The following is a 24,913-nucleotide window of genomic DNA, read 5'->3' as shown; positions in this document are numbered from 1 at the left end:
CTGCACGCACAACCAGCGAGAAAGGAAAAACACGGAGCAATCCAATTATACTTTAAATACTGTATTTGAGTTTATGTATTCTCTGGGTTCACCGTTAGAAATAAAGGTACAGTGCTGGTCCGTTTTTCGTTCATCAAGCTACAAACAATGTAAATGTTCCCTTAAAGGTACAACAGTGGTTTTAAGGTCCAGTTGTGTACCTTAAATAAGTTTTCCAGGTGAAAAGAACGGATTTGTACATTTTCATAGACTCAATACAACTTATGTTCCCTGACTAAAGTACTGAGATGTACACTTAAAGGTACCACCCCAGTGACAAGAGAGGCACTGCCCCAGTGACAGTTTCATTCCTTTTCTAGTGTAAATTCCATCTTCTTCCAGGGTAGAAGAGGAGCAGTAGCAAGAGTTTCTGGACGTGGCCAAACTGTCACTGGGGTGGTACCCCTCACATCACTGGGGTGGTGTCCTCAAGCGTACACCTTCAGTACACTTAGTTAGGGAACATATTGTACCATATTCCACTGAAACTACATTTTTTATTAGGTTGTATTCCATTACACACTTTCTTGAGCCCTTTTAAAACATTACATTAAGTTATGAATATGAGCGTTTGCTAGGAAAGTGAAGCTAGTGTGCCTTTAAGCCTAATTTAAAGCACACTGTTGGACCTTCACACCATTGACGTACCTTTGAGGGTACATTTATATTGTTTATATCTTGAACAAAATACGCCTGTACAGTATCTTTATTTCTGGCAGTGTAAACTATTATAACAATGTTCACTTCAGGCTTTAGTGAGAATATAACAGTAGTCAGTAATAACTTATATGAGATAGAAAGTCCTAATAACCAGATAGGATCTCATTATTATTGTGGGTGTTTTGTCATTCAGACATGCGACGCTATGCGCCTTAATGAAAGGAAAACCCTTGAGTACCATGTTCTAAGTGTGGTTAAAAGTTATGGCCTCCCCCATCTGAATCTGAACCCCTCTGCCCCCCCCACCACCCCCCAACCCCCCCACCAGTGGGCTTGTATTGCGTGAAGTCAGCTGTAATCCCTCAGCACTGCAGCTAGACTTCTCTGGGTCCGTCCTGCTGATGACCCCAGACTGTGAACATGTCACTAGACTGGCATACTGGAGACTTAGGACTTCTGAATTAGGGATGCAAGCATGCTCATTGAAGTGGAATGGTGACTTATGTATCACTCTGTCCCAGTCATGGCCCTGAGGAACCGTTGCAGTTTAGTGCTGTTCTTGCTCAAACCGCTGTGTAGGTGTGTGTGTGTGTGTGTGTGTGTGTGTGTGTGTGTGTGTGTGTGTGTGTAATGCAAGTCAGTACAGCTTGTTCATTTTATTAACGACTTATGTGTCACTGGGTGTGGACAATGTCCAGACCCACCAGCTCACAGCCAGGGATGGACTGGCCATCGGTAGGAATGGGACAATTCTCAGTGGGACGCTGAGAGAGCGAGAAAGAGAAGCTGCATTAAAGTTGTCACGTTTCTAATGTAGTGTGAATAGAGACCACCCAGGACAAGTACTGGAGTGCACATACCTAGAAATGTTTCTGGCATGGCCATCAGCCAATCACACACCCCAAAACAAAGCGTAATGACAATAACTGGGAAAGGTAAACCATGAAGGCTGGAGAGAGTAAATAAGTGAATGAGTAACTAAGTAAGTAGGTATTTATTTATAAAGCACATTTTAACCCAAAGTGCTGTGTAAGCAGGGCAAGTTTAAAACACCAGTAAAAGACAACAAAGTCTATAACAAAACAAGATCCAGTACAATCAAAGCTAACCATAAAAATAGCTTTTTAATGTAGATCTACAAGCATCAGTAGAGGGTGCAGTCCTAATGTCCAGAGGTAGACTGTTCCTCAGACTCGGAGCTGCGACAGCAAAGGCCTGGTCACCTTTGAGTTTCAGCTGAGATTGTGGCACAGCCAGTAGCAACTGATCTGATGACCTCAGGGCTCTGTAGAAAGGATAAGGTTGGAGCAGATCTCCTTTACAAGACGGGGGCAGATTCATTTAGTGATTTGAAAACAAATAAAACTAAGAAAGAAAAAAAAAAGAAAGAGAGGGTGGGGTGTGGGACTGTGAAAGGATGCATGGTACAAAACACAGGACCAAGAAGCAGAGAAATGCATGAAACTACACAGTTTATTTGCATATCAGAGCAAGGAACTGCAGGGCCAAAGGGCAGAAGGGGAAAGTTCAGAGCTCAGAGCCTGTGAGCTGGTTAACTCAGTAGTTAACTCAGTAGTTCATTCAGTCTACTTGTCCACAGTGGCCGGATGCACCAGCTCTGCGTAAATTCAAACATAAACTGGTTTACTAAGTTCAGGTTTACACTCTACTTAATCAGAACAGTTTCTACCCCAAACTAGTTTTACCGGTGAGCTCAGCAGTTACTCAATATTTACACCTCCCTTAGCAAGTTTTGAGGAAACCATCAGAGCCCATATAGAAAGCACAAAAGACCAAAATTATGATTTGGTTAACTTAGCTAAAAATTCAAACCCCTATATGCTGTAATTTTACTTACAGCTCTAATCATCGGCCTGGTTTAAAGTCAGAGCACGAAGCGAAACACCTACAGCTCCAGCTCAGCTGCTCAAATGGATAAACTGATCTGCTGTTGTGTCGGTCAGCCAGAAACTGTCCAGTTAAAACCTGCATATTTGGTTTTCTCAGTGAAATATTAAAGAATAATCAGACAGATAATTAGCTTTATTCAGTTTAACCTGTACACACTGTTCTCTTCGACGCTGGATATTTTTCCATGGAGAAGTCAGAGCCAACTGCCATTGTGTTTCCATGGCAGCGGGTTCACTGATTGGTTCTGAACGTTATCGTCATGTTAAAGTGACGGATGCATTAGTTAAGACAAGATTTACGGATTTGTGGCGCAACCAGATTTAATAATATGATAGTTTGAAACTAAGTAGACACAGTAAAGACTTATATAAACTTACGCAAACCTGGTGCAGCCCAGTCCAGACGGCTTACTGTTAATCTTACACTAGCTGGCATGGCTAATAAACTAGCTTGCTAACTAGCAATCACTTCAGTTCTCAAGCAAGCTACAGCATAATGACATAATTCATACACATGTACTTCAATAGGGTTAAACAGTCCATATGTTCAAAATTATACATCCACTTTCTGTAACTACAACGGCAGACTTGTTTTCTCCATCACAGAAAAATGTGAAAGCTTATTCTGTTCTGTCAGTTCATTCTTTTAGCATCACAGACAGATATTTGCGGAAAAGTGTTTATGCTGTTGCTAGATGGCGCTGTCATCTTTTAAACGAACGTGTTTATTTTATTACCGCTACGAAGTTCCCTGTCAAACATCTAAGAAATGCCTGGAAAGTACACTGTTAGGAATTTCAATGAAATAACTAAATTATTTGATTTGTATGTGTTTTTAATTTCCATAACTTGCCGATCTTGCACAAACAATAATCCAACAATACTGACATTTTTATTGCATTGTATATGATGGGTCCCATGATCCCTTGCAGTCAGAAAGGCGAATGAATAGCAGTAATATTGTAAGCTCCTCCTTAAGTCCTCCTTTCAGACTGAACTGCTGTGAGTAATGTGGCTTCATTTAAGCTCCAGCTGACTGAGCTCTGTTTTGGTGGTTAATGATGAACAGTGGTGCTTGAAAGTTTGTGAACCCTTTAGAATTTTCTATATTTCTGCACAAATTTGTCCTAAAACTTCATCAGATTGTCACACAAGTCCTAATAGTAGATAAAGAGAACCAAATTAAACAAATGAGACAAAAATATTAGACCTGGTCATTTATTTATTGAGGAAAATGATCCAATATTACAGATTTGCTAGTGGCAAAAATATGTGAACCTTTGCTTTCAGTATCTGGTGTGACCCATTTGTATAGAAATAACTGTAACTGAACGTTTCCGGTAACTGTTGATTAGTCAGATGCAGCAAAACAGGCCCAAACCATGATACTACCACCACCGTGTTTCACAGGCGGGATAAGGTTTATATGCTGGAATGTAGTGTTTTCCTTTATCTAAACATAACGCTTCTCATTTACACCAAAAAGATCTATTTTGGTCTCATCTGTCCACAAAACATTGTTCCAATAGCCTCCTGGCTCATCCATGTGATCTTGCTTGTCCATGTAAAACTGCAGACGGGCAGCAATGTTCTTTTTGGAGAGCAGTGGCTTTCTCATTGCAGTCCTGCCATGTACACCACTGTTGTTCAGTGTTCTCCTGATGGAGGGTTCATGAACATTAATATCAGCCACTGTGAGACAGGCCTGTAGCTGCTTAAAAGTTACATGCCTTGCTTTTGGTGTGAACAGGTGTTGTTAGCATGTGTGCTGCTGGGCACAGAGCACTAATAGACTGTCATTCTCTCAAAAATGAAAAGTAAGATATTCTTCATTCGTGTATAATAAATATTGACTTTCATATGAGTTTATTTAAATGACTTTATGTAAAGGTTTTACAGCTAAACCACACGGCTAAATTATGGGCTATGGGTAAGTTATTTGTAAATAAAACAAACATACTTGGCACATTTTTTTTTAATAATATTACTAATAACATGTTGAAAAACGTTTGTCTGCTGTTTGGCTCTGAATAAGCCTCTACACACTGTTACGAGCGAACCATGCAGGTTTTCTGATGCTGCACAATTTGACACATTTCCTCAAATTCATTTAGATGTGCTGTTTTCATTCCTTTAATCAGAACCCAGCTCTTCCATACTGTCTCATACATCTTTATTTCAGATAAAGATATTCTTTAGTAAGTACAAATAAATGAAAAAGGCTTTTATTTTTTACCTGATTAGCTTCAAGAGTGCAGTAAACATCATTCACCACTAGAGGGTGCTAAACCACTAATATATATGAGTCTTCCTGTAAAAGTCATGTATTTTAAATAAAAGACGATCACAATGTTCTCAGGTCTGTTTGTGTACAGAAACACACTAAATGTACATTTAATTTACAGAAATATTACAAAAACTACACAATCATTCTGGAAATAAACTCTGTAAATGATCAGAAGTTTAAACACTTGAAGTGTTTGTAGAGTTAAAGATGAACAGATCACAGACCCTCAAACACACTTTGACCTGGTGGTCATTCAGATCATTGTGTTGTTTACAGTGTTGGGTCACCTAATCCAGTTCATTAGATAATGAGGGGAAAAGACCATGAGCCCTGTGCAGTTTGTAGGCTGTGGGGGATAAAAAGCTCTTTGTAGAGTGAGGATCGTCACAGACGCTGCAGTTTGTGGGGTGAAAGATACTAGCACACAACACAGGACCACACTGATGTTCAATATTTCTTCAGTATACATTCACAAGCTGTTAAACCCATGTCAGATAAATGCTCTGGTAACACTTATTAATGACAGTAACTTATAAGACATCTATTAACTGTGCTTAAAGTGTAAAAAGTGATGTCACATTTAGCCCTGCCTTTTCATCGATGTTTCCACTTGTGTGTAGTTTACCTTTTTTTCCAGGGGGGTTCCTACCATGAGCCTTTGTGGGTGGCCGTCTGTGTAGCCACGCCTCCAGGGTCTCTCTGAGCCAGAGCCAGTGAGTCACAACAACACCAACATTGACAGCAAAAGTATGAAATATTACACATAGAATTATACAGAGACCAAAACAGAGTTAAACAAATCAAACTATCTTCTGTTTTAGATCTGGTTAGAAAGCCCCCCTTTACCTTGATGCAGTGTCGCTGCTGTCAGAGCAAAACCTTGTATCTCCAAAATGGTAATTTTACAGGAGAAGAAAAAACATACTTTACTTTTAATGTACGTCAATGGAACCAGACCTTTTTTCTGAGTAATTCTGGGTCATTTCTTTTGGTCCATTCATCATGAAGTTCACCCATAAAGTAAAGGACAACAGGAATTTTCAAACTATGTCAAAAACTGAAAAATGGAGAAGTGAGGTTTTGTTCCACCAACAGAGATGTATATGTGTGTGTGTGTGTGTGTGTGGGTGTGTGTGTGTGTGTGTGTGTGTGTGTGTGTGTGTGTGAGAAACAACTTGCAGATTTAATTTGCTTTGAAGCATGAGATAAAATTGTATTTAAAATGATGAAAAATGCGTATGCAGGTTGGTGTGTCCAAACTTTTGAGTGGTAGTGCACATGAATATATATGAATTCTACTACTAGGATTCTACTAACTAGGGGCAATTTAGTATCTCCAGTTCTCCGCTGGACTTTGGATCGAAGCCCACAGATTCTTGGGGAAAACATACAAACTCCACACAGAGAGGACCTGGTCGCCCAGCCAGGGAATCAAACTCGTCTTGCTGTGAGGCGACAGCTCTACCCACCGCACTACTGACAAAACAGTGTAAGCAATATTCTGAATCTATTCATAAGATAACCATCAAATTTAACTGATAAATCATTATTTATCACATAATCTCACAGATGATCCAACACCATAAACTCCAAACCCAGCGTAGAGCGGCTGAGTGAATGTGGTGTGGACTGTGTGTAGGAGGGTCATTGTGTCAGAGACGCTGTAGAAGGACAGAGTTCCTGCACTGTGATCCACATACACTCCTATTCTGGAGGATGATGGTCCTGAGATCTCAGTCTCAATGTTGTTGTGCCGGAAAGTGAGAGAAGAAGAAGAACACCGCAGACTCCAGGACTGACTGTTGTATCCAAACCCACAATCAATACCCCCTCCTTTCCTGCTGATCCCTTTATATGAGACTGATATGTACACAGACCATCCTCTCCCACTGCTCCACTCAACCTCCCAGTAACAGCGTCCACTCACACTCTCCTTACACAACACCTGAGACCAGCAGTCAAATCTCTCTGGATGGTCAGAGTATGACTGGTCTTTATTACTCCACGTCACCACTCTGTTCTTCTCAGACAGACTGAGGTGACGATACGCTGTGTTGGGATCCAGAGTCAGCTGACAGAAATCTAAAAAAGAGAAAAGAAAAAAGGAAAGAAATCCTAAATCCTTTCATCCTTAAACATCTCAACACTGAATATTTTAAATGCTGTATAATGTTCACCAAGAACAACAGATCAAACAAGAAAAAATACAAACAATATCTCTGTGTGAGTGTGTGTGAGTGTGTGTGTGTGTGAGTGTGTGTGTGTATGTGTGTGTGTGGGAGTGTGTGAGAATGTGTGAGTGTGTGTGTGTGTGTTCTTGTAGTTCTATACTTGTGAGAACCCCATGTCCTCACTATGATAGGATTATATGAAATTTTTCCTGAAGTGAGGATATTTTGCTGGTCCTCACTTGAGCATGTGTTGTTTTCACCCAAATTACTTTTTTATTTGAAAAGTAAAAGAGCAGAAAAAATCCTGTTGGATACTGAGGTTAAGGTTAGGTTTAGGTGTAGTGTTATTTAGCTATACACAAAAATCAATAGAAATCTATGGATGTCCTCATATGTATAGCAAGACAAACGTGTGAGTGTGTGAGGGTGAGTGTGTGAGTGTGTGTGTGAGTGTGTGTCTGTGTGTCTGTGTCTGTGTGTGTGTGTGTTTGTTACTCACACTGCAGAAAATCTTCTCTGGTTTTTGGTTCTGAGGATAAAATCTGAATTGCTGCAGCTGTGGAGACACAAACACACAACAGACCAACACAGTCAATAGAATAGAATAGAATAGAATGAGAGAGACTTCATGCAGTAAAAAGTAAAAATGGTTATATTAAAAGTGGAATCTACATTATTTTGTCTTTCTCTGCTGTGTTAAGATTTCCATCCTTCTGTTCCACAGCAGGACAGCTCCTCTTACCATGTGGAGGGATTTTACTGAACTCCTCTCTGCAGAACTCCTCTAGTCGCTCCTTCAGATCAGAGAGAGATCTCCTCACTCCATCAAATGAGAGGTGCTGATGGACAGTGATGCTGGGTGAGTCCTCAGATCCAGAAGAGACACAGAGAGACTGGAAACTCTACAGAGAGAACAAACACAGTGGAGAAAGATAAAGGAGTACAAGAGAAATGAAGGAGCTCCAATCAGACTAAAGACAGACTTGTGATCACAGACAGGTAGATTTACTGCTGCCTTAATGAACTTTTGCTGAGAGGAGTTTTAGAAGCTGGATGAGGAGCAGGTTCCTCTGTAGATCAGTGATTGTTACCTGGAGGAAATGGATGTGATCCTCTGTGTGTGAAAGCTGCTCCAGCTCAGTGTGTCTCCTCTTTAGATCAGCGATCTCCTGCTCCAGTTTCTCCAGGAGTTCTTCAGCTCCACTCAGTTCAGCCTCCTCCTGAGCTCTGATCAGCTCTGCTACCTCAGAGCGCTTTTTCTCAATGGAGCGGATCAGTTCAGTAAAGATCCTCTCACTGTCCTCCACTGCTGACTGAGCACAGCGCTGTTAGGACAAGAACACACCAGGTGGAGGAACATTTCACCTCTTAAACTGAGCCGCATTATTCAGTCATTCATCTCAACTTTTATCAGAGGAATTTTTCAGTAACTATATGAAAAATCTATACACACATACAGACACATAAAGAGTTTTTCCTTAAATTACCTTACATGCAGTTATCAAGTAATATAAGCTTATCTCTATTATCATGGTGCAAGCTGCATGTCCGTATCCTCACAGCTGACAAACCACACAAAGTTGTTAAATAATATACAGTAGACATGCTTGTCGTTACTGACACTATATGTATGTATATATATATATATATATATATATATATATATATATATATATATATACATACACACTGTATATTCAGGCTTCAAAATGGCTGATATGCTATGTGACATTAATTTGTCCCTGTTTATAGGTAACAGTGTGTAATGCACTGTCAAAATCAAGAGACTGACTGATAGTTATTGTCCGATATGAGCTACTTGTAGATAAAATGGTATCTGTGTTCATAATGGCAAATATATGACAATTAAAAAGGAAATGGAGAGGTGAAAGACAGATCATTCAACCATGTTATGAGTGTTGTCATTGCATAGTTTGTCCATCAGAGGGCGATCTGCAACTTCTCTTTTGATAACGCTACAAATCACTACCATCAACTGACCAAGCAGAGTCAAACAGAGTAACATTATCAACATTCATGTTAAGCTGATGTTGGTCATGTGAAATACATTACTTAAATAATAATAAAATGATCCCCGTCCTGGAAACATTCATATCAGCCGTGTCTGCTTTTACTGCAGTAACATGAAAGCTGGTCCTGTCAGTCAAACATCACAATTAGCCCATGTTTAACATTACAGTTGTTTACATGTCTTTTTTTTTGCCAGCTTATTGTTTGAAATGTTTCCTGTTCTACCTTAAATGGTGCAGGAGTTACAGCCGCAGCCTCAGGGGCCAGAATGTAACTGCTGCACCATTTAAGGTGGAACCGGAAAATTGGATTATGCCATGGTCAGGTGCTCCTGCATGTAATCCAGTTAATCATTACATTCTTTAAACGACGTTTATTTGTGTTCGTAACTCCACAGTGTGAAATTCAACAGTTGCAAGTTTATTTTTAACTGCATTATGTCATGTTGTCATGTTGAGGACTCCTAAATAACTACACATAACAAATGTTTAGGAAGATCTTTGTTTATGTTGTGTATTTCTGAAAAAGAAAGAACGATTTTGGCCAATATGTCGAATACATCAGATTTTTAAATCCTCAAAAACAAAAAAAACCCTGTATCGGTCGGGCTCTACCAAAAACCACATAAGCGAGTCTATTAGGCCTTTTTCAGTCATGCAGCTCTAAATGATTTTTTTGGCATATCTGATTTGAGCAGCCCAGATTTCCTGCAGTCTGAACGGCAAAAAGCTACATGAAATCTGACTTTTCCCAAACGGATTCGCGCCACATTCGTAGGTCGTATCAAATCTAATTCGATCAGATTTCTGGATTTGTGACTTTTTAAGAGTGAGACAGTTTATCACACTCAGAATGGGCGACAACAAAGTCTATGATGCAAATTCAGCTTAACATGGAGAAGCTTTTAACAGATTTAAACACAGATTCTGTTGTGAATTATAGCCTCGTCGCTCTGCTAGACAGTCATCATTGTTAGGTTTGCTAAGTTTTGCTCTTATCTTGTCAGCATATGCACCTGTGCGTCAGTACTACAGCAAGCAAATGCGACTCCAGTCTGACCATGTATATCAGATTTGGTTACAACTTGAAAACTAAACAGTCAGTGTAAAAATTCAGATAGAAGAAACAAATCTGATTTAAACTGGGGGGGGGCTGAAGGGGTCCCACACCATCCATAATAGCAAGAGGACACCCCCCATAACTTGACCATGTTCTTTACTAAGTTTTCATCATATTCTAAATGAGATTCCTATCAGGCTGTTAGGCTATTAGACGAACTTGCTGTGTCTTTGATTCAGTTTCTCTGTGTAAAAATCATTTACATTGATGCAGATATGAAGTTAAATGAGTTCTGCTTAGTAATATTACAGACGTAAACCTTAAAAAAATATACTGTGAAAACACAATATATAAATATACAAAATGTAGGTCACTTCATGGTCAGATCTTCTACCAGTGGACCCCCAAGACCTCTGCTGCAGTCTGAACTCTGTAAGACTCTGCAAGTCTGTGACAGTTTAGCTCTGCAGTTTGGACGATGCTAATGAGTGCAGTATACGCTACCTTCTGATACATTAGCCAAACTCTGAACACTAAACATGTCTTGGTGAATCCATCATATTTGTGGTGAGAGGAAAACTGTAGATCTGATTTCTCACCAAACAGTTCCTTTAAAACTGAACCATCATTTCCTCTCTTACTGTGATTCTAGATGACTTACTGTCCACACTGTGGAGGAGAGACTGACTGAGCTCTGAAACACCAAATCTCTGCTCAGTTCTCACCTTAAGAGTCTTCACAGCCTGTTTCAGCTCCTGCTGCTTCTTCTGTTTCTCCTGGATTCTCTGCTGGAATTTACTCTGAATCTCCTTCAGCTGATTCTATGAACAAATACATTTTATGATTTTTTTTGTAAATTAAGAGCTACAAAGTTAAACAAGTAAACATTCTATACAGTTAGGCTGGAAGGCGGGTGTTGGCTGGTCACATGATCACTGACTAGTCTGACCTGTTTACTGAAAACTACCTTACACACAGTTTCTATGAAAACTCACTGCTTGAATTCAAGAACTGAGAGATCAGTTTAAACTGTTTACCTGATTAATGCAGCTCATTCTAGACTACAAACCCAATTAGCCTGAACTGAACCCAAATGATTTCTAGTTCTGACCTGTTTCTCGGTTCTCTCTGTTACAGCTGGGACTGTATCGTGACCTTTGTGCTCTGCCATTGTACATAAACAGCAGATGCAGCTTTGGTCAGTACGACAGTAGATCTCGATCAGTCTGTCGTGCTGAGAGCAGATCTTCTCCTGTAGCTGTGAGGAGGCTTTGACCAGCTTGTGCCTTTTCAATGCAGGAACTTCACAGTGAGGTTTAAGATGAGTTTCACAAAAGGAGGCCAGACACGTCAGACAGGACTTGATGGCTTTGAGTTTTCTCCCAGTGCAGAAATCACACTCCACATCTCCAGGTCCAGCGTAACGGGGAGCAGGAGAAGCAGCTCGGAGTTCTGTCTTCTTCAGTTTCTCCACCACTTCAGCCATTACGTTGTTTCTGCGTAGAACAGGCCTTGGAGTGAAGGTCTCTCTGCACTGGGGGCAGCTGTAGACCCCCCTCTGATCCTCCTGATCCCAGCAGCCATTAATACACACCATACAGAAACTGTGTCCACAGTTGATGGTCACTGGATCCTTCAGCAGATCCAGACAGACTGGACAGCTGAACTGGTCGTGATCTACTGAGATACTGGCCATTTTCCTGCACTTCTAGTCTGAGAGAGAGCAGCTCTCTGAGATCAGTTTCATTTTCTCTGAACTGAGTAGGAGGGACTTCCTGGTTTTCTTTTGGTTAAGGTGTCACAGAGAGGAGGTGGAGAAAAAGAGGAGGAGGGGGACGAGGGAAGAAACAAGCTTTAGATTCAGATCAGCCACTGGATTAAACCCAGTCCAGCTTGTTAGAGTGTGGATCTTCATTTTTCTGCCTCATTATTGCAGCTTTACAGCTGACAAATAAAAACACTACCAACTCAGATTAAACCAAACTATTTATTTTCCTTAACAGCTGAAAGACAAAAATAAATTCTAGCTCATCAAAGTTTACTTGGCTATTGTTCTAGCTGTGCTGTATAAAATTAGCTAACTGGGTAGTGAAGCAGCGAGCAAATATATCTAACATTAGCTCACTCAGTACCTGTTAACTCACTGGGCTAAATGTTCACATTTCTGAGATAACTGTTTGCAGCCCGACCAACTTATATCATGATACATGCTTGTAAACATTAACATTAATTCATGAAGCCTCATTTACAACATTTCTCTCAGTTTGTGTTGAAGATTCACAGAAACTGGCACATTTACCAAATTGACTGTTACCAAATTGTGATAAATCCCACCTTTCTTAGTTACTGTTGTCTGTAAAACTTCAGCTCAAACCCACCTGGTAGCATCTGTAGCATTTGTGCTAACAGACAAACACTTCATACACTTTATTATTCATAAATAAACTGGCTTTACAAGATGTTCAGTGCAGACCTGCATGTTTTAGAGTTTGAGATTGATGGAATTTGAATGGAGGCCAATTGAAAACAAGTATAAAATGATTCTGGAAATGATTAAAGGGAACTCTCACTGTTAAGACTTATAGGCCTCCATATGGTGAACATGTCCAATACCATTTGAATATACTGTAGCGTCCCATGGCCATGCAGAGCACCATGGGTACTGTTATGGCAGCAGTGAGAGAGGCTAAAATCATGTACAGTGGTGTGAAAAAGTGTTTGCCCCCTTTCTGATTTCTTATTCTTTTGCATGTTTGTCACACTGAAATGTTTCAGATCACCAAACAAATTTAAATATTAGACAAAGATAACACAAGTAAACACAAAATGCAGTTTAGAAATGAAGATCTTTATTATTAAGGGAAAAAGAAATACAAACCTATAGTGCCCTGTGTGAAAAAGTGGTTGCCCCCTAAACCTAATAACTGGTTGGGCCACCCTTAGCAGCAACAACTGCAATCAAGCGTTTGCGATAACTGGCAATGAGTCTTTTACAGCGCTGTGGAGGAATTTTGGCCACTCATCTTTGCAGAATTGCTGTAATTCAGCCACATTGGAGGGTTTCCGAGCATGAACTGCCTTTTTTAAGGTCATGCCACAGAATCTCAATCGGATTCAGGTCAGGACTGACTAGGCCACTCCAAAGTCTTAATTTTGTTTTTCTTAAGCCATTCAGAGGTGGACTTGCTGGTGTGTTTTGGATTGTTGTCCTGCTGCAGAACCCAAGTGCGCTTCAGCTTGAGGTCACAAACAGATGGCCGGATGTTCTCCTTCAGGATTTTTTGGTAGACAGCAGAATTCATGGTTCCATTTACCACAGCAAGTCTCCCAGGTCCTGAAGCAGCAAAACAGCCCCAGACCATCACACTACCACCACCATATTTTACTGTCGGCATGTTGTTCCTTTTCTGAAATGCTGTGTTACTTCTACGCCAGATGTAACGGGACATACACCTTCCAAAAAGTTTAACTTTTGTCTCGTCAGTCCGCAGAGTATTCTCTCAAAAGTCTTGGGGATCATCAAGATGTTTTTTGGCAAAACTGAGACGAGCCTTTATGTTCTTTTTGCTCAGCGGTTGTTTTTGTCTTGGAACTCTGCCATGCAGGCCATTTTTGCCCAGTCTCTTTTTTATGGTGGAGTCATGAACACTGACCTTAACTGAGGCAAGTGAGGCCTGCAGTTCTTTGGATGTTGTTGTGGGGTCTTTTGTGACCTCTTGGATGAGTCGTCGCTGCGCTCTTGGGGTAATTTTGGTCGGCCGGCCACTCCTGGAAAGGTTCACCACTGGTCCATGTTTTCGCCATTTGTGGATAATGGCTCTCACTGTGGTTCGCTGGAGTCCCAAAGCTTTAGAAATGGCTTTATAACCTTATCCAGTCTGATAGATCTCAAACACTTTGTTTCTCATTTGTTCCTGAATTTCTTTGGATCGCAGCATGATGTCTAGCTTTTGAGGATCTTTGGGTCTACTTCACTTTGTCAGGTAGGTCCTATTTAAGTGATTTCTTGATTGAGAACAGAGGTGGCAGTAATCAAGCCTGGGTGTGGCTAGGGAAATCGAACTCAGCTTTCCAAAGATGTGATAAACCACAGTTAATTTATGTTTTAACGGGGCAATCACTTTTTCACACAGGGCCCTGTAGGTTTGGATTTCTTTTTCCCTTAATAATAAAGACCTTGTGTTTGTCTAATATTAAAATTTGTTTGGTGATCTGAAACATTTAAGTGTGACAAACATGCAAAAGAATAAGAAATCAGGAAGGGGCAAACACTTTTTCACACCACTGTAAATAGTTGATGCTGATAGCTGAGAGATGTGTGTTATGTGTGCTGTAGTGTGTTGTTCTGTGTGGGGAGATTAGGTGGGTCTGTGTATCTACCAAGTACTAGAGTTGGTGGCCACTGGTGACTTGCCTGCTTCCCTGCTGTGTTGGTCAGCGCTGTGTTAATAAAAGAGCACTCGTTTGAAGAACTATGGTTCCTGCGTCTTCTTATTCTATGCCAGATCTCGCAATATTGCCTAAACCGATAGAAGTAGACAAAATTCTTTTAATCAGGCTGCCATTTTTGTTGCCACATCAAATGATTTCTCTCTCTAATTATCGAGCTAATTATCTCATTAACTCATCATATTAGAGTTAATTATCTCATTAACTCTAATATATCAGTCAGGCTTTCCAACTTTACCCAGATCGTGACATCACTCAAGAGAAAAGCTTTACTGATTGACTTATTTTCCATAATACTGACTCCACTGCAACCATATGACATCATCACAGTGCGACAATGGTGACCTGTTAGTAGAGGAATTTTACATATTTGTCCTTTCTCTTCCATAATAAACAAAACATTTGCACTTCGTTGATGTCATATTTTAATAGTATTGGACATCTACACTGTTTCAAGGCATACAAGTCTCAACAGTCAGACTTCCCTTTAAATTTATCCAATCAGCGAAATCTTATCACCTCTGGACAATAAAGCAGCAAATTTTCATGTCTAATAATGAGGAGGTTTAAGGAACTTCCCATGAATAGAGTTCAGTTAATGCCTCATTACCTGTTTAAAAGCAATAAAGTGAATTTTGTCTGTGAAGATAGCTGGACTTTAACCTATGATACAGTGATTAAAATTAGAATTTAAATGATCACAAGAACACTTATAGTGTCTGAATCCACCTTTAATGTGGTGATTTTGTGCTGTCGCACCTCACTGACATAGACGTTTTCTATGAAATATATTCATTAAACTCTTCCAGAAACTCTTCCAGAAACGATGCACAGAAAATGTCTCCTTATGTATGTAAGCAAATCAGTAATAAAATGATATATACTAATGTTCTAATGTAATTACCTCTCTATAAAAGCACATAGCAGAACATATGAGAACACAAACTCTTATCTTAATATTTCTCTTACAGTGATCATCTCACATGTTATCTCAACAAAACATACAGGCACATTTTAAAATGCCATCACTAACCACCTACAGTAATGTGTAAGTATTACCTGAGATTGACACGTTTAGAACATGATTAAAACATCATTAAAACAATAGATTTAGAGGAGAAAAAATAAGCATTAAAATAAAAATCAAATAAACAATTACAGTAGGATAATACAGTGCTGTCACAGGATAAAACTGCAGTAGAGCAAACAGTGTTTAAAACTGAGCTGAAAGCTGCTCATATAGGAAGCAGCCCAGATTTAAAGTGTCCAGTGTCCAGTGTCCAGGCTCTTCTAATGGTCTCGGTCAAGTAGTTAAATTTAAGAACAGCGTAGTAACTAAACGCTGCTTCTCCATGTTTGTTCTTTACCTGACAAGTTCCTAATGATCTGAGAGTTCTGCTCAGCTCATATTGCTGCAGGATATCACATAAATATGCAGCTCCAACATAAAGCGATTTATACATCAGTAATAGTACCTTAAAGTCAGTAATGATTTAGCAAAGCTACATCCTTAACAGTTATGTTGAGACCTTTTGAGATTCACCACACCCAGAGCATGACGATGACAGCGTGTGCTCCGAGTCACATGGTGAGAGATATTTATAAAGTTCACGTTTGGTGGAGCCGACTCTGTACTGTAATGAAATCATTCATTAAATAAGACTTATTTGTGAGAAATCTAATATTGAGAAGAGCTAATTTAGCTGCTGTGACTCACATTTTACATACTTCAAAATGATCTGACATGTACTCCCTATTCTTTCTGTTACTGATAAAAATGTCCACTTCTTGCTTCGAAGTGCTCCTGACTTGTCCATATATAATGAGCTCAGACACTGCAGCTTAAAACAAAACATAAACTTCTGTAATTAAAGAAAAGGAATGAACACTTCAGAGCTAAGCAGAGAAGCTTCTTATACCACCAAACGACTTTTCAAGCGATTTCACTGTCGCAGACAAATTTCCAACGTTGGAATAAAATCATGAGAGTCTTGTCGATCGTTTAGTGTGAGGTGGTCAAGATGGCGGTCTTAATCCAGTCTTTTTCTCGTCTTGACATCAACCGTGTCTAATATTATCTTAAGTTTTAAGTCTTGGCTCATGCAAATAGTGATGTGCCAGGGGCGCGTGTGAGTGCTTGCGGGCGAACGTGCATGAGAGAGAGAGAGAGAGAGAGAGAGAGAGAGAGCATGCATGAGATCATATTTCTTTCCTTTCTGTTTCAGTCGTTTCTTATTTTGTTTGTTTTTTATTGTTCAGTTCATGACACCCAGTCAGCAATGCTGAATCGCTGCATGTTGTGCTGATGTGTAAATCTTTATGCACATTTTACAGGTTAATTAAAAAGGTTCTGGGTGATGATCTGCCAGAGTAAACAGCTCTACAGTGAACTGAGCTGAGCGCCAGATCTTTACACACCCAGCCAACGTACCTTACCATCTGTACCACTATAGAGTGGAAGGAAAAGTGTTTATCTGCTTGCAAATTTCCACCAGGTGCATGATGGGAAATAACCTCAAAAATCTAGTTGCAGTCTTGTAAATAGTGACACTGCAGGATTCCTAGTTTTTGCAAAATCATAGTCTGTGACTATTTTTTATTTATTTATTTTTTGCCCATGCTATGTGAAGCGACCTTGGGTTAGTGAAAGGCGCTATATAAATGCAACTTATTATTATTATTATTATTATTATTATTTATTATTTTATTATTATAAAAACCGTGACACTGTCTTTAGATGTGAGAGGGTGTCAGTCTTTAGTCTTTTCAAGTTATTACAAAGCGTTCTAGTGTATGGTTAGCATTAATGGCATGGAAGCTGGGAGTCTAATGAAAATTCAGCCTATCTATCTATCTATCTATCTATTGTAAATATGGAATATTCTGTACATTCATCACTGCTCAACAGATTAATTCATTTTTATCACATAATCTCACAGATGATCCAACAACACCATAAACACAGAACCCAGCGTAGAGCGGCTGAGTGAATGTGGTGTGGACTGTGTGTAGGAGGGTCATTGTGTCAGAGACGCTGTAGAAGGACAGAGTTCCTGCACTGTGATCCACATACACTCCTATTCTGGAGGATGATGGTTTGGAGATCTCTGCTTTCATGTTGTTGTGCCAGACAGTGAGAGAGGAAGAACACCGCAGACTCCAGGACTGACTGTTGTGTCCAAACGCACACTCTTTACCCCCTCCTTTCCTGCTGATCCCTTTATATGAGACTGATAAGTACACACACCCTCGTCCTTCACTGCTCCACTCAACCTCCCAGTAACAGCGTCCACTCACACTCTCCTTACACAACACCTGATCCCAGTAGTTAAATCTCTCTGGATGGTCAGAGTACGGCTGGTCTTTATCACTGTACGTCACCACTCTGTTCTTCTCAGACAGAATGAGGGAACGGTTTGCTGTGTTGGGATCCAGAGTCAGCTGACAGAAATCTAAAAAAACAAGACAGAAAGAAAAAATGAAAATGAGCATTTTAGTGTTTTTAGGTAGTTTTCTGAAGAAAATTACAGCGTCAGAGTTTTTAAACATCTCTAAATTGAATACTTTGGATCCTGATTACACCTGGTCACTTCATGTGTCTCGAGTATCAGCATTATATCTGGATAAGAATAAAAATGTGAGTGTAAACGCACCCAAGACACAATCTGATCACTCAAACCACTCCAGGAGGTGGTCTCAGACACATTTGAGCCACATGTTCTAGCAGTGTAAATGCATCCGTCTCTTCAAGACATATTCAAAAACCAAAACCCCTCCCAGTGCAGGAACTCCTCCTCATGCAGTACATCAGTGGGTACGTGATTCATGACGGCGAGGACGACAATCATAGAGGACACACATAGTTGGGCACTGGATGAATTTCGAGGCAGCAACCATCTTTAGCATAGCACAGTAAGAGGATAACAGATAAACAATTGGTAAATGGTTGCCAGGTAACAAGTGGATTTGCATATTCTGTTCCACACAGCAATCGGATTTCAGTCTGACTAACTGGAGACGCATCTGACTGCTAAGTTTAAATGCATGTGGCTAAAATCTCATAAGTATACAATCCAGGTACCAGAGACATGAAGTGACCGGGGGTAAACGGGATCTTAGATGCTGCATAACGTCCAGCAAGAACAACAGCTGAGTAATATTTTAAAAAGACAGAAATACAAGTAACATCTGTGTGTTAGTGAGTGTGTGTGTGTGTGTGTGTGTGTGTGTGTGTGTTCTTGTAGTGCTATACTTGTATACTTGTCCTCACTATAATAGGGGTATATGAAATTTTTGAAAATATGAAAATTTCAAATAGTCCTATCATAGTGAGGACTTAGGGTCTTCACAAGTATAGCACTACAAGAACTCACACACACACACACACTCTCACACATGTGTTGTTTTCTCCACAATTACTTTTTTATTTGAAAACTAAAAGAGCAGCCAAATTGCCTTTGGATACTGAGGTTAAGGTTAGGTGTAGTGTTATTTAGCTATAGTAACACAAAAATCAACACAAGTCTATGAATATCCTCATATATAAAGCAAGACAAACGGGTGTGTGTGAGTGTGTAAGTGAGTGTCTGTGTGTGTGTGTGTGTGTGTGAGTGTGTGTGTGTGTGTGTGAGTGTGTGTGTGTGTGAGTGTGTGAGTGAGTGTCTGTGTGTGTGTGTGTGTGTGTGTGTGAGAGTGTGTGTGTGTGTCTGTGAGTGTGTGTGTGAGTGTGTGTGTGAGTGTGTGTGTGAGTGTGTGTGTGTGTGTGTGTGTGTGAGTGTGTGTGTGTGTGTGTGTGTGTGTGTTTGTTACTCATACACTGCAGAAAATCTTCTCTGGTTTTTGGTTCTGAGGATAAAATCTGAACTGCTGCAGCTGTGGAGACACAAACACACAACAGACCAACACAGTCAATAGAATAGAATAGAATAGAATAGAATAGAATAGAATAGAATTCTTTCTGAATGAGTACAAGTTCTCAATACTCATCTTCTTCACCTGAATGTCGTTTAATGTTCAAGACTTCAAGCAACCACTGTAAACACTGTTTGGCATGTTGGTATCTTAACCTTTGTGTGGTGTTGATGTGTTTGATACTCAGTGGTCTGGTGACCCACCACATTATAGTTTTTTAAATCAACACAGCCATAATAATTTATGGAATAATAACGAATGTTTAAAATATCACAAGTGTCCAGCGTAGGGTTCTCCTTTAGCAGCTGTAGCCAGTCAGCAGCCTGTCCATGTTGTCCATCCTCACACACACACACACACACACACACACACACACACACACACACACACTAACAGCAGGCCATGTACAGGATTGTTCTAGGTTAGCTCCTCTTACCATGTGGAGGGATTTTACTGAACTCCTCTCTGCAGAACTCCTCTAGTCGCTCCTTCAGCTCAGAGAGAGATCTCCTCACTCCATCAAATGAGAGGTGTTGATGGACAGTGATGCTGGGTGAGTCCTCAGATCCAGAAGAGACACAGAGAGACTGGAAACTCTACAGAGAGAACAAACACAGTGGAGGAAGATAAAGGAGTACGAGAGAAATGAAGGAGCTCCAATCAGACTAAAGACAGACTTGTGATCACAGACAGGTAGATTTACTGCTGCCTTAATGAACTTTTGCTGAGAGGAGTTTTAGAAGCTGGATGAGGAGCAGGTTCCTCTGTAGATGAGTGATTGTTACCTGGAGGAAATGGATGTGATCCTCTGTGTGTGAAAGCTGCTCCAGCTCAGTGTGTCTCCTCTTTAGATCAGCGATCTCCTGCTCCAGTTTCTCCAGGAGTTCTTCAGCTCCACTCAGTTCAGCCTCCTCCTGAGCTCTGATCAGCTCTGCTACCTCAGAGCGCTTTTTCTCAATGGAGCGGATCAGTTCAGTAAAGATCCTCTCACTGTCCTCCACTGCTGACTGAGCACAGAGCTGTTAGGACAAGAACACACCAGATGGAGGAACATTTCACCTCTTAAACTGAGCCGCATTATTCACTCATTAATATGACCAGTTATCCCAAAATAATCCTAAACGTAGTTTCTAGAAGTTCATGTCCTACTCAGTGCTCACCTTAAGAGTCTTCACAGCCTGTTCCAGCTCTTGCTGTGTCGTCTGTTTCTCTTGGATTCTCTGCTGAAATTTCTTCTGCATCTCTTTTAGTTGATTCTATGAATGAATACATTTTGTAATATTTGAGTTTTTGTGAGTTATAAACTACAAATGTTTGCATTAATGGCAGCTAAAGAGGAAAAATACAATCTGGTCCTATACAGCTTACATGCAGTCGAGCACTTTCAGAAGGTAAACTATCACTGGGGCAGGACCTCTCTTGTCACTGGGGTGGTGCCCTCAAGGGTACGTCTCAGTACCTTCAGTCAGGGAACATAACTGTACCATAATCCACTGAAATGATATTTTCTAAGGTGTACTGACTCCACACACCCCGTCTCGTCTCAAGGCTTTTTATTTTACTGTTCTGTTTTAAAACATCAGGTTATGTAAAAGGTACAAATACAAACTTTTCACCTAGAAAAACTTAGTTAAAGTACACAGTTGGACCTTAAATCCACTGTTGTACCTTTGAGGGAAGATTTATACTGTTTGTACCTTGATTAACAAAAAATGTACCTGCACAGAACCTTTATTTCTAACAGTGAACACTTGAAATTAGGTGCTGCCTGATCAAATATATTGAAAATTCACTCCTTAAATTCTAGAACTAACAGAGCAGTTTAAACTGTTTACCTGATTAATGCAGCTCATTCTAGACTACAAACCCAATTAGCCTGAACTAACATCAAATGATTTCTAGTTCTCACCTGTTTCTCAACTGTTTCTGTTGCAGCTAGTACTGTATTATGACCTCTGTGTTCCTCCGTTGTACATAAATAGCAGATACAGCTTTGGTCAGTACGACAGTAGATCTCGATCAGTTTGTCGTGCTGAGAGCAGATCTTCTCCTGTAGCTGTGAGGAGGCTTTGACCAGCTTGTGCTTTTTCAATCCAGGAACTTCACAGTGAGGTTTAAGATGAGTTTCACAAAAGGAGGCCAGACACGTCAGACAGGACTTGATGGCTTTGAGTTTTCTCCCAGTGCAGAAATCACACTCCACATCTCCAGGTCCAGCGTAACGGGGAGCAGGAGAAGCAGCTCGGAGTTCTGTCTCCTTCAGTTTCTCCACCCCTTCAGCCAGCATGTTGTTTCCATGTAGAACAGGCCTTGGAGTGAAGGTCTCTCTGCACTGGGGGCAGCTGTAGACCCCCCTCTGATCCTCCTGATCCCAGCAGCCATTAATACACACCTTACAGAAACTGTGTCCACAGTTGATGCTCACTGGATCCTTCAGCAGATCCAGACAGACTGGACAGCTGAACTGGTCGTGATCTACTGAAATACTGGCCATTTTCCTGCACTTAAAGACGGAGAGAGAGCAGCTCTCTGAGATCAGTTTCGTTTTCTCTGAACTGAGTAGGAGGGACTTCCTGGTTTTCTGTTGGTTAAGGTGTCACAGAGAGGAGGTGGAGAAAGAGAGGAGAACAGAGAGGAGGAGGAGAGAGAAAAAAATCTAACTTGTGGAAACATTTAGATCATCCACTGGATTAAACTGAGTCCAGCTTTTTAGAGTGTGGATTTTCACGTTTCTGCCTCATGGCTGCAGCTTTACAGCTGAAAAATAAAAACCCTACCAGACTAAAGCAACTATTTACTTTCCTTATAAGCTCAACGACAAAAACAAATTCATGGTTATCAAATATTTGTTGGCAATCATGGTAATGATTATATATGACACTACCCAGCTTGGTAGCTGACCAACCAGCTAATATTTCTAGCATTAGCTTATTGAAACCTGGTTAACTCAGCTAGTTAACTCACTAGGCTGAAGTTTCTCTTGTGTTACACCATTGTTTGCAGTCCAACCGACTCATATCATGATATATGTTTGTAAACATTAACAGTTATGATGCATCAATACCATTTTTTCAGACTATATAGACTATATACTTTTTAGTACTTGTCAATACAGAATCCAATACCATAACAGATTTCCTACTTAGAATTAAATAGTTGTTAGTGTAAATGAGTGCAATGTACCTTAATAGTTAAATTGTTTAAATGTAGCTGATTCAAAATGAAATGAAGTAGCTATATATGCTACATTAGTTACCGTACATCGAGTAGCACTGCAGTGGAGAAGAGTGGGTTTTGTTCCACATCAGCACTTCTCTACGGCTGTAAATACAGTATCTTTCATAGTTTTGATGCTGCTTATCTGACTTTTTCAAAAATAAGTCTATGTAGCACCGTGACAGCAGTAATCATATCTTATAGCCACTGGATAATAAAGCAGTATGTTTTCATGTCTAATAGTGACGCTAGCTAACGCTAAAGCTAACAGAGCAAGTAGGAGCAACTGTCAACATTTAAGATAAAAGCTAACTTAGCTACTTAGCTAGATAACTGACCTTGACATTGTTCTTTCACACTATTTCTAATTAGACATGATGTGTTAGCAAACATACTAACCTAATCATAGTATAGCTTAGCTTATTGCTAGCATAATCTGCCTGTTAATAGCTGACATTGCTGTAATTGTGGTCTTACACAAAGATTCATCTGCAACTTTTTCAGCTTCAGGAATTAATTTAAAAATACCAAAACCCTCCAGATGATCAGGACAGCATGTGTCTGTATTACATGTTCTGGTAATAAGTTCTCACCTCAGCCTAATAACTCAGACTAACTTACTGCCACCACCGTTCTCACTGCAGGTTTGTTCTGAGGAGTTGTGCCTGAGATTTTCCATCTCTTGATGCAGGAAGTAAAGCTTAGAGACAGCTGGTTGAGAAGCGAGTCAAATATTATTCTGCAAAGGTACAATTTCCTACACTTAGGTGCAGTGAAGTGAAGGGAGAAGGTAACTAAAGCAGGACGATGAGTGAAACTACAGTGAGACTGAGGACAATTTCTGCTCTCATCTTTTGACTACACTGATATAAGTTGAGTTCACAGTTCAGGGAAGAAGTCTGAAGCACAACCCACACTACAAAATGTTTTTCCATACATGGTGTGCAATTACACATTTCCACCAGAGAGGTCACCAAATCCTTTCAAGTGCAGCTTTAAGAAAAGTTCACAAGTTCTATAGAAAATAAGATTATAAAGGCTATGTGTGTAAATGATACATACTGCAGACTGGATACTTTACAATGATCTGACATGTACTCCCTATTCTTTCTGTTACTGATAAGTACTGGAATGAGAAAGATTACTGGCACACAGGGTCCAAGGTTGTTTAGAAAACATGTACTACTGGCATCATTATTGTAGCAGCATAAACCCAAAAAATACCAATTTGCCAGTTTAGTTGAGAATGGGGTGACCTCTCCCCTTTCAGTCAAGGCGGATGATGATGTAGAGAGTGAAGATGCCTTTGCAGTGCTTGAGGAGCTGGTCTCTTTCTTGGAGGTGTTACAGATGGAAGGGGAACTCCATTCATTACAGTTCATTAATTTGCTTGAGCTTTAGCTTGGCAGCTTTAACTAAGTCCTTGATGGGTGAGTGTGGTGGTGAGGCAGTCATTGGGTCCCTGAGGCAGTAGATGAGGGTGGAGGAGCTGGGCTGACTTTTCACAGTACCTATGGCCTTGCTGACAGGGGAGTGACAGCCTCGTCCCAAGTTGATAGAAGCTTCTCCCCGGGTGCTAGAAGGTTCAGATGGAGTGCGGAGGGTGGAAATGGAGGATAGTGTGAATTCCTCATGTAGTTTTAGTGTCTCTGGAAGCTGATAGGTAGAACATTGCTATGGCTCTCATCAGATAAGTGCAGCTCCGTCAGGGCGTTCTCAGTGGCAGGAGGATGGTGTGGCTCTGGAGTGATGAGTCCTTGGGTGTTAGTGCTGATGTGCCTCCACCAATGGGGGTGAATAAGTTGAACATGGACAAAATAAGGTTGCCAGAGATTTGACACCTCTCTTGTTGTTGTGCAGTCCACGTCAACTTTTGCAAGTTTCTTCTTTGGTAGCCAACAGAACCTTTTCTAATTCCTGTGTCGACAGCACAACTGTAAAAGATGTCCACTTCTTGCTTCGAAGTGCTCCTGACTTGTCCATATATAATGAGCTCAGACACTGCAGCTTAAAACAAAACATAAACTTCTGTAATTAAAGAAAAGGAATGAACACTTCAGAGCTAAGCAGAGAAGCTTCTTATACCACCAAACGACTTTTCAAGCGATTTCACTGTCGCAGACAAATTTCCAACGTTGGAATAAAATCATGAGAGTCTTGTTTTAGGCTTGTCGATGGTT

General features: G+C 40.3%; 2 protein-coding genes across 2 annotated transcripts; both read right to left on the bottom strand.

Moving 5' to 3' along the window:
• Positions 1-6,024: 6,024 nt before the first annotated feature.
• LOC118814493 (tripartite motif-containing protein 16-like) lies at positions 6,025-11,904 on the bottom strand. The gene is made up of 6 exons (XM_036580121.1): positions 11,269-11,904; positions 10,883-10,978; positions 8,159-8,392; positions 7,810-7,969; positions 7,567-7,623; positions 6,025-6,978 (listed from the first exon to the last, which is right to left on the bottom strand). Exons 1-6 carry the CDS (start codon positions 11,851-11,853, stop codon positions 6,443-6,445), a joined length of 1,668 nt encoding a protein of 555 aa, XP_036436014.1. The 5' UTR covers positions 11,854-11,904; the 3' UTR covers positions 6,025-6,442.
• Positions 11,905-17,225: 5,321 nt separating this feature from the next.
• LOC118814491 (tripartite motif-containing protein 16-like) lies at positions 17,226-22,089 on the bottom strand. Its single transcript, XM_036580120.1, has 6 exons — positions 21,427-22,089; positions 20,678-20,773; positions 20,303-20,536; positions 19,954-20,113; positions 19,422-19,478; positions 17,226-18,058 (listed from the first exon to the last, which is right to left on the bottom strand). Exons 1-6 carry the CDS (start codon positions 22,009-22,011, stop codon positions 17,508-17,510), a joined length of 1,683 nt encoding a protein of 560 aa, XP_036436013.1. The 5' UTR covers positions 22,012-22,089; the 3' UTR covers positions 17,226-17,507.
• Positions 22,090-24,913: the final 2,824 nt, after the last annotated feature.

Source organism: Colossoma macropomum, unplaced genomic scaffold (genome assembly GCF_904425465.1).
Source record: "Colossoma macropomum unplaced genomic scaffold, Colossoma_macropomum, whole genome shotgun sequence".
Classification (NCBI taxonomy): Eukaryota; Metazoa; Chordata; class Actinopteri; order Characiformes; family Serrasalmidae; genus Colossoma; species Colossoma macropomum.
Note: the sequence above shows the minus strand (reverse complement) of the source record. Positions and strands in the feature narration are given on the sequence as shown.

Coding starts and splice junctions, on each gene's coding strand:
- LOC118814493 (XM_036580121.1), bottom strand. CDS start 11,853: ATGGCCAGTATCTCAGTAGATCACGACCAGTTCAGCTGTCCAGTCTGT. Junction 10,979..11,268: donor CAGAGAGAACCGAGAAACAG/GTCAGAACTAGA, acceptor ATTTGTTCATAG/AATCAGCTGAAGGAGATTCA. Junction 6,979..7,566: donor CAGAGAAGATTTTCTGCAGT/GTGAGTAACAAA, acceptor TCTCTTTTTTAG/ATTTCTGTCAGCTGACTCTG.
- LOC118814491 (XM_036580120.1), bottom strand. CDS start 22,011: ATGGCCAGTATTTCAGTAGATCACGACCAGTTCAGCTGTCCAGTCTGT. Junction 20,774..21,426: donor CAGAAACAGTTGAGAAACAG/GTGAGAACTAGA, acceptor ATTCATTCATAG/AATCAACTAAAAGAGATGCA. Junction 19,479..19,953: donor CAGTAAAATCCCTCCACATG/GTAAGAGGAGCT, acceptor GTGTCTCCACAG/CTGCAGCAGTTCAGATTTTA.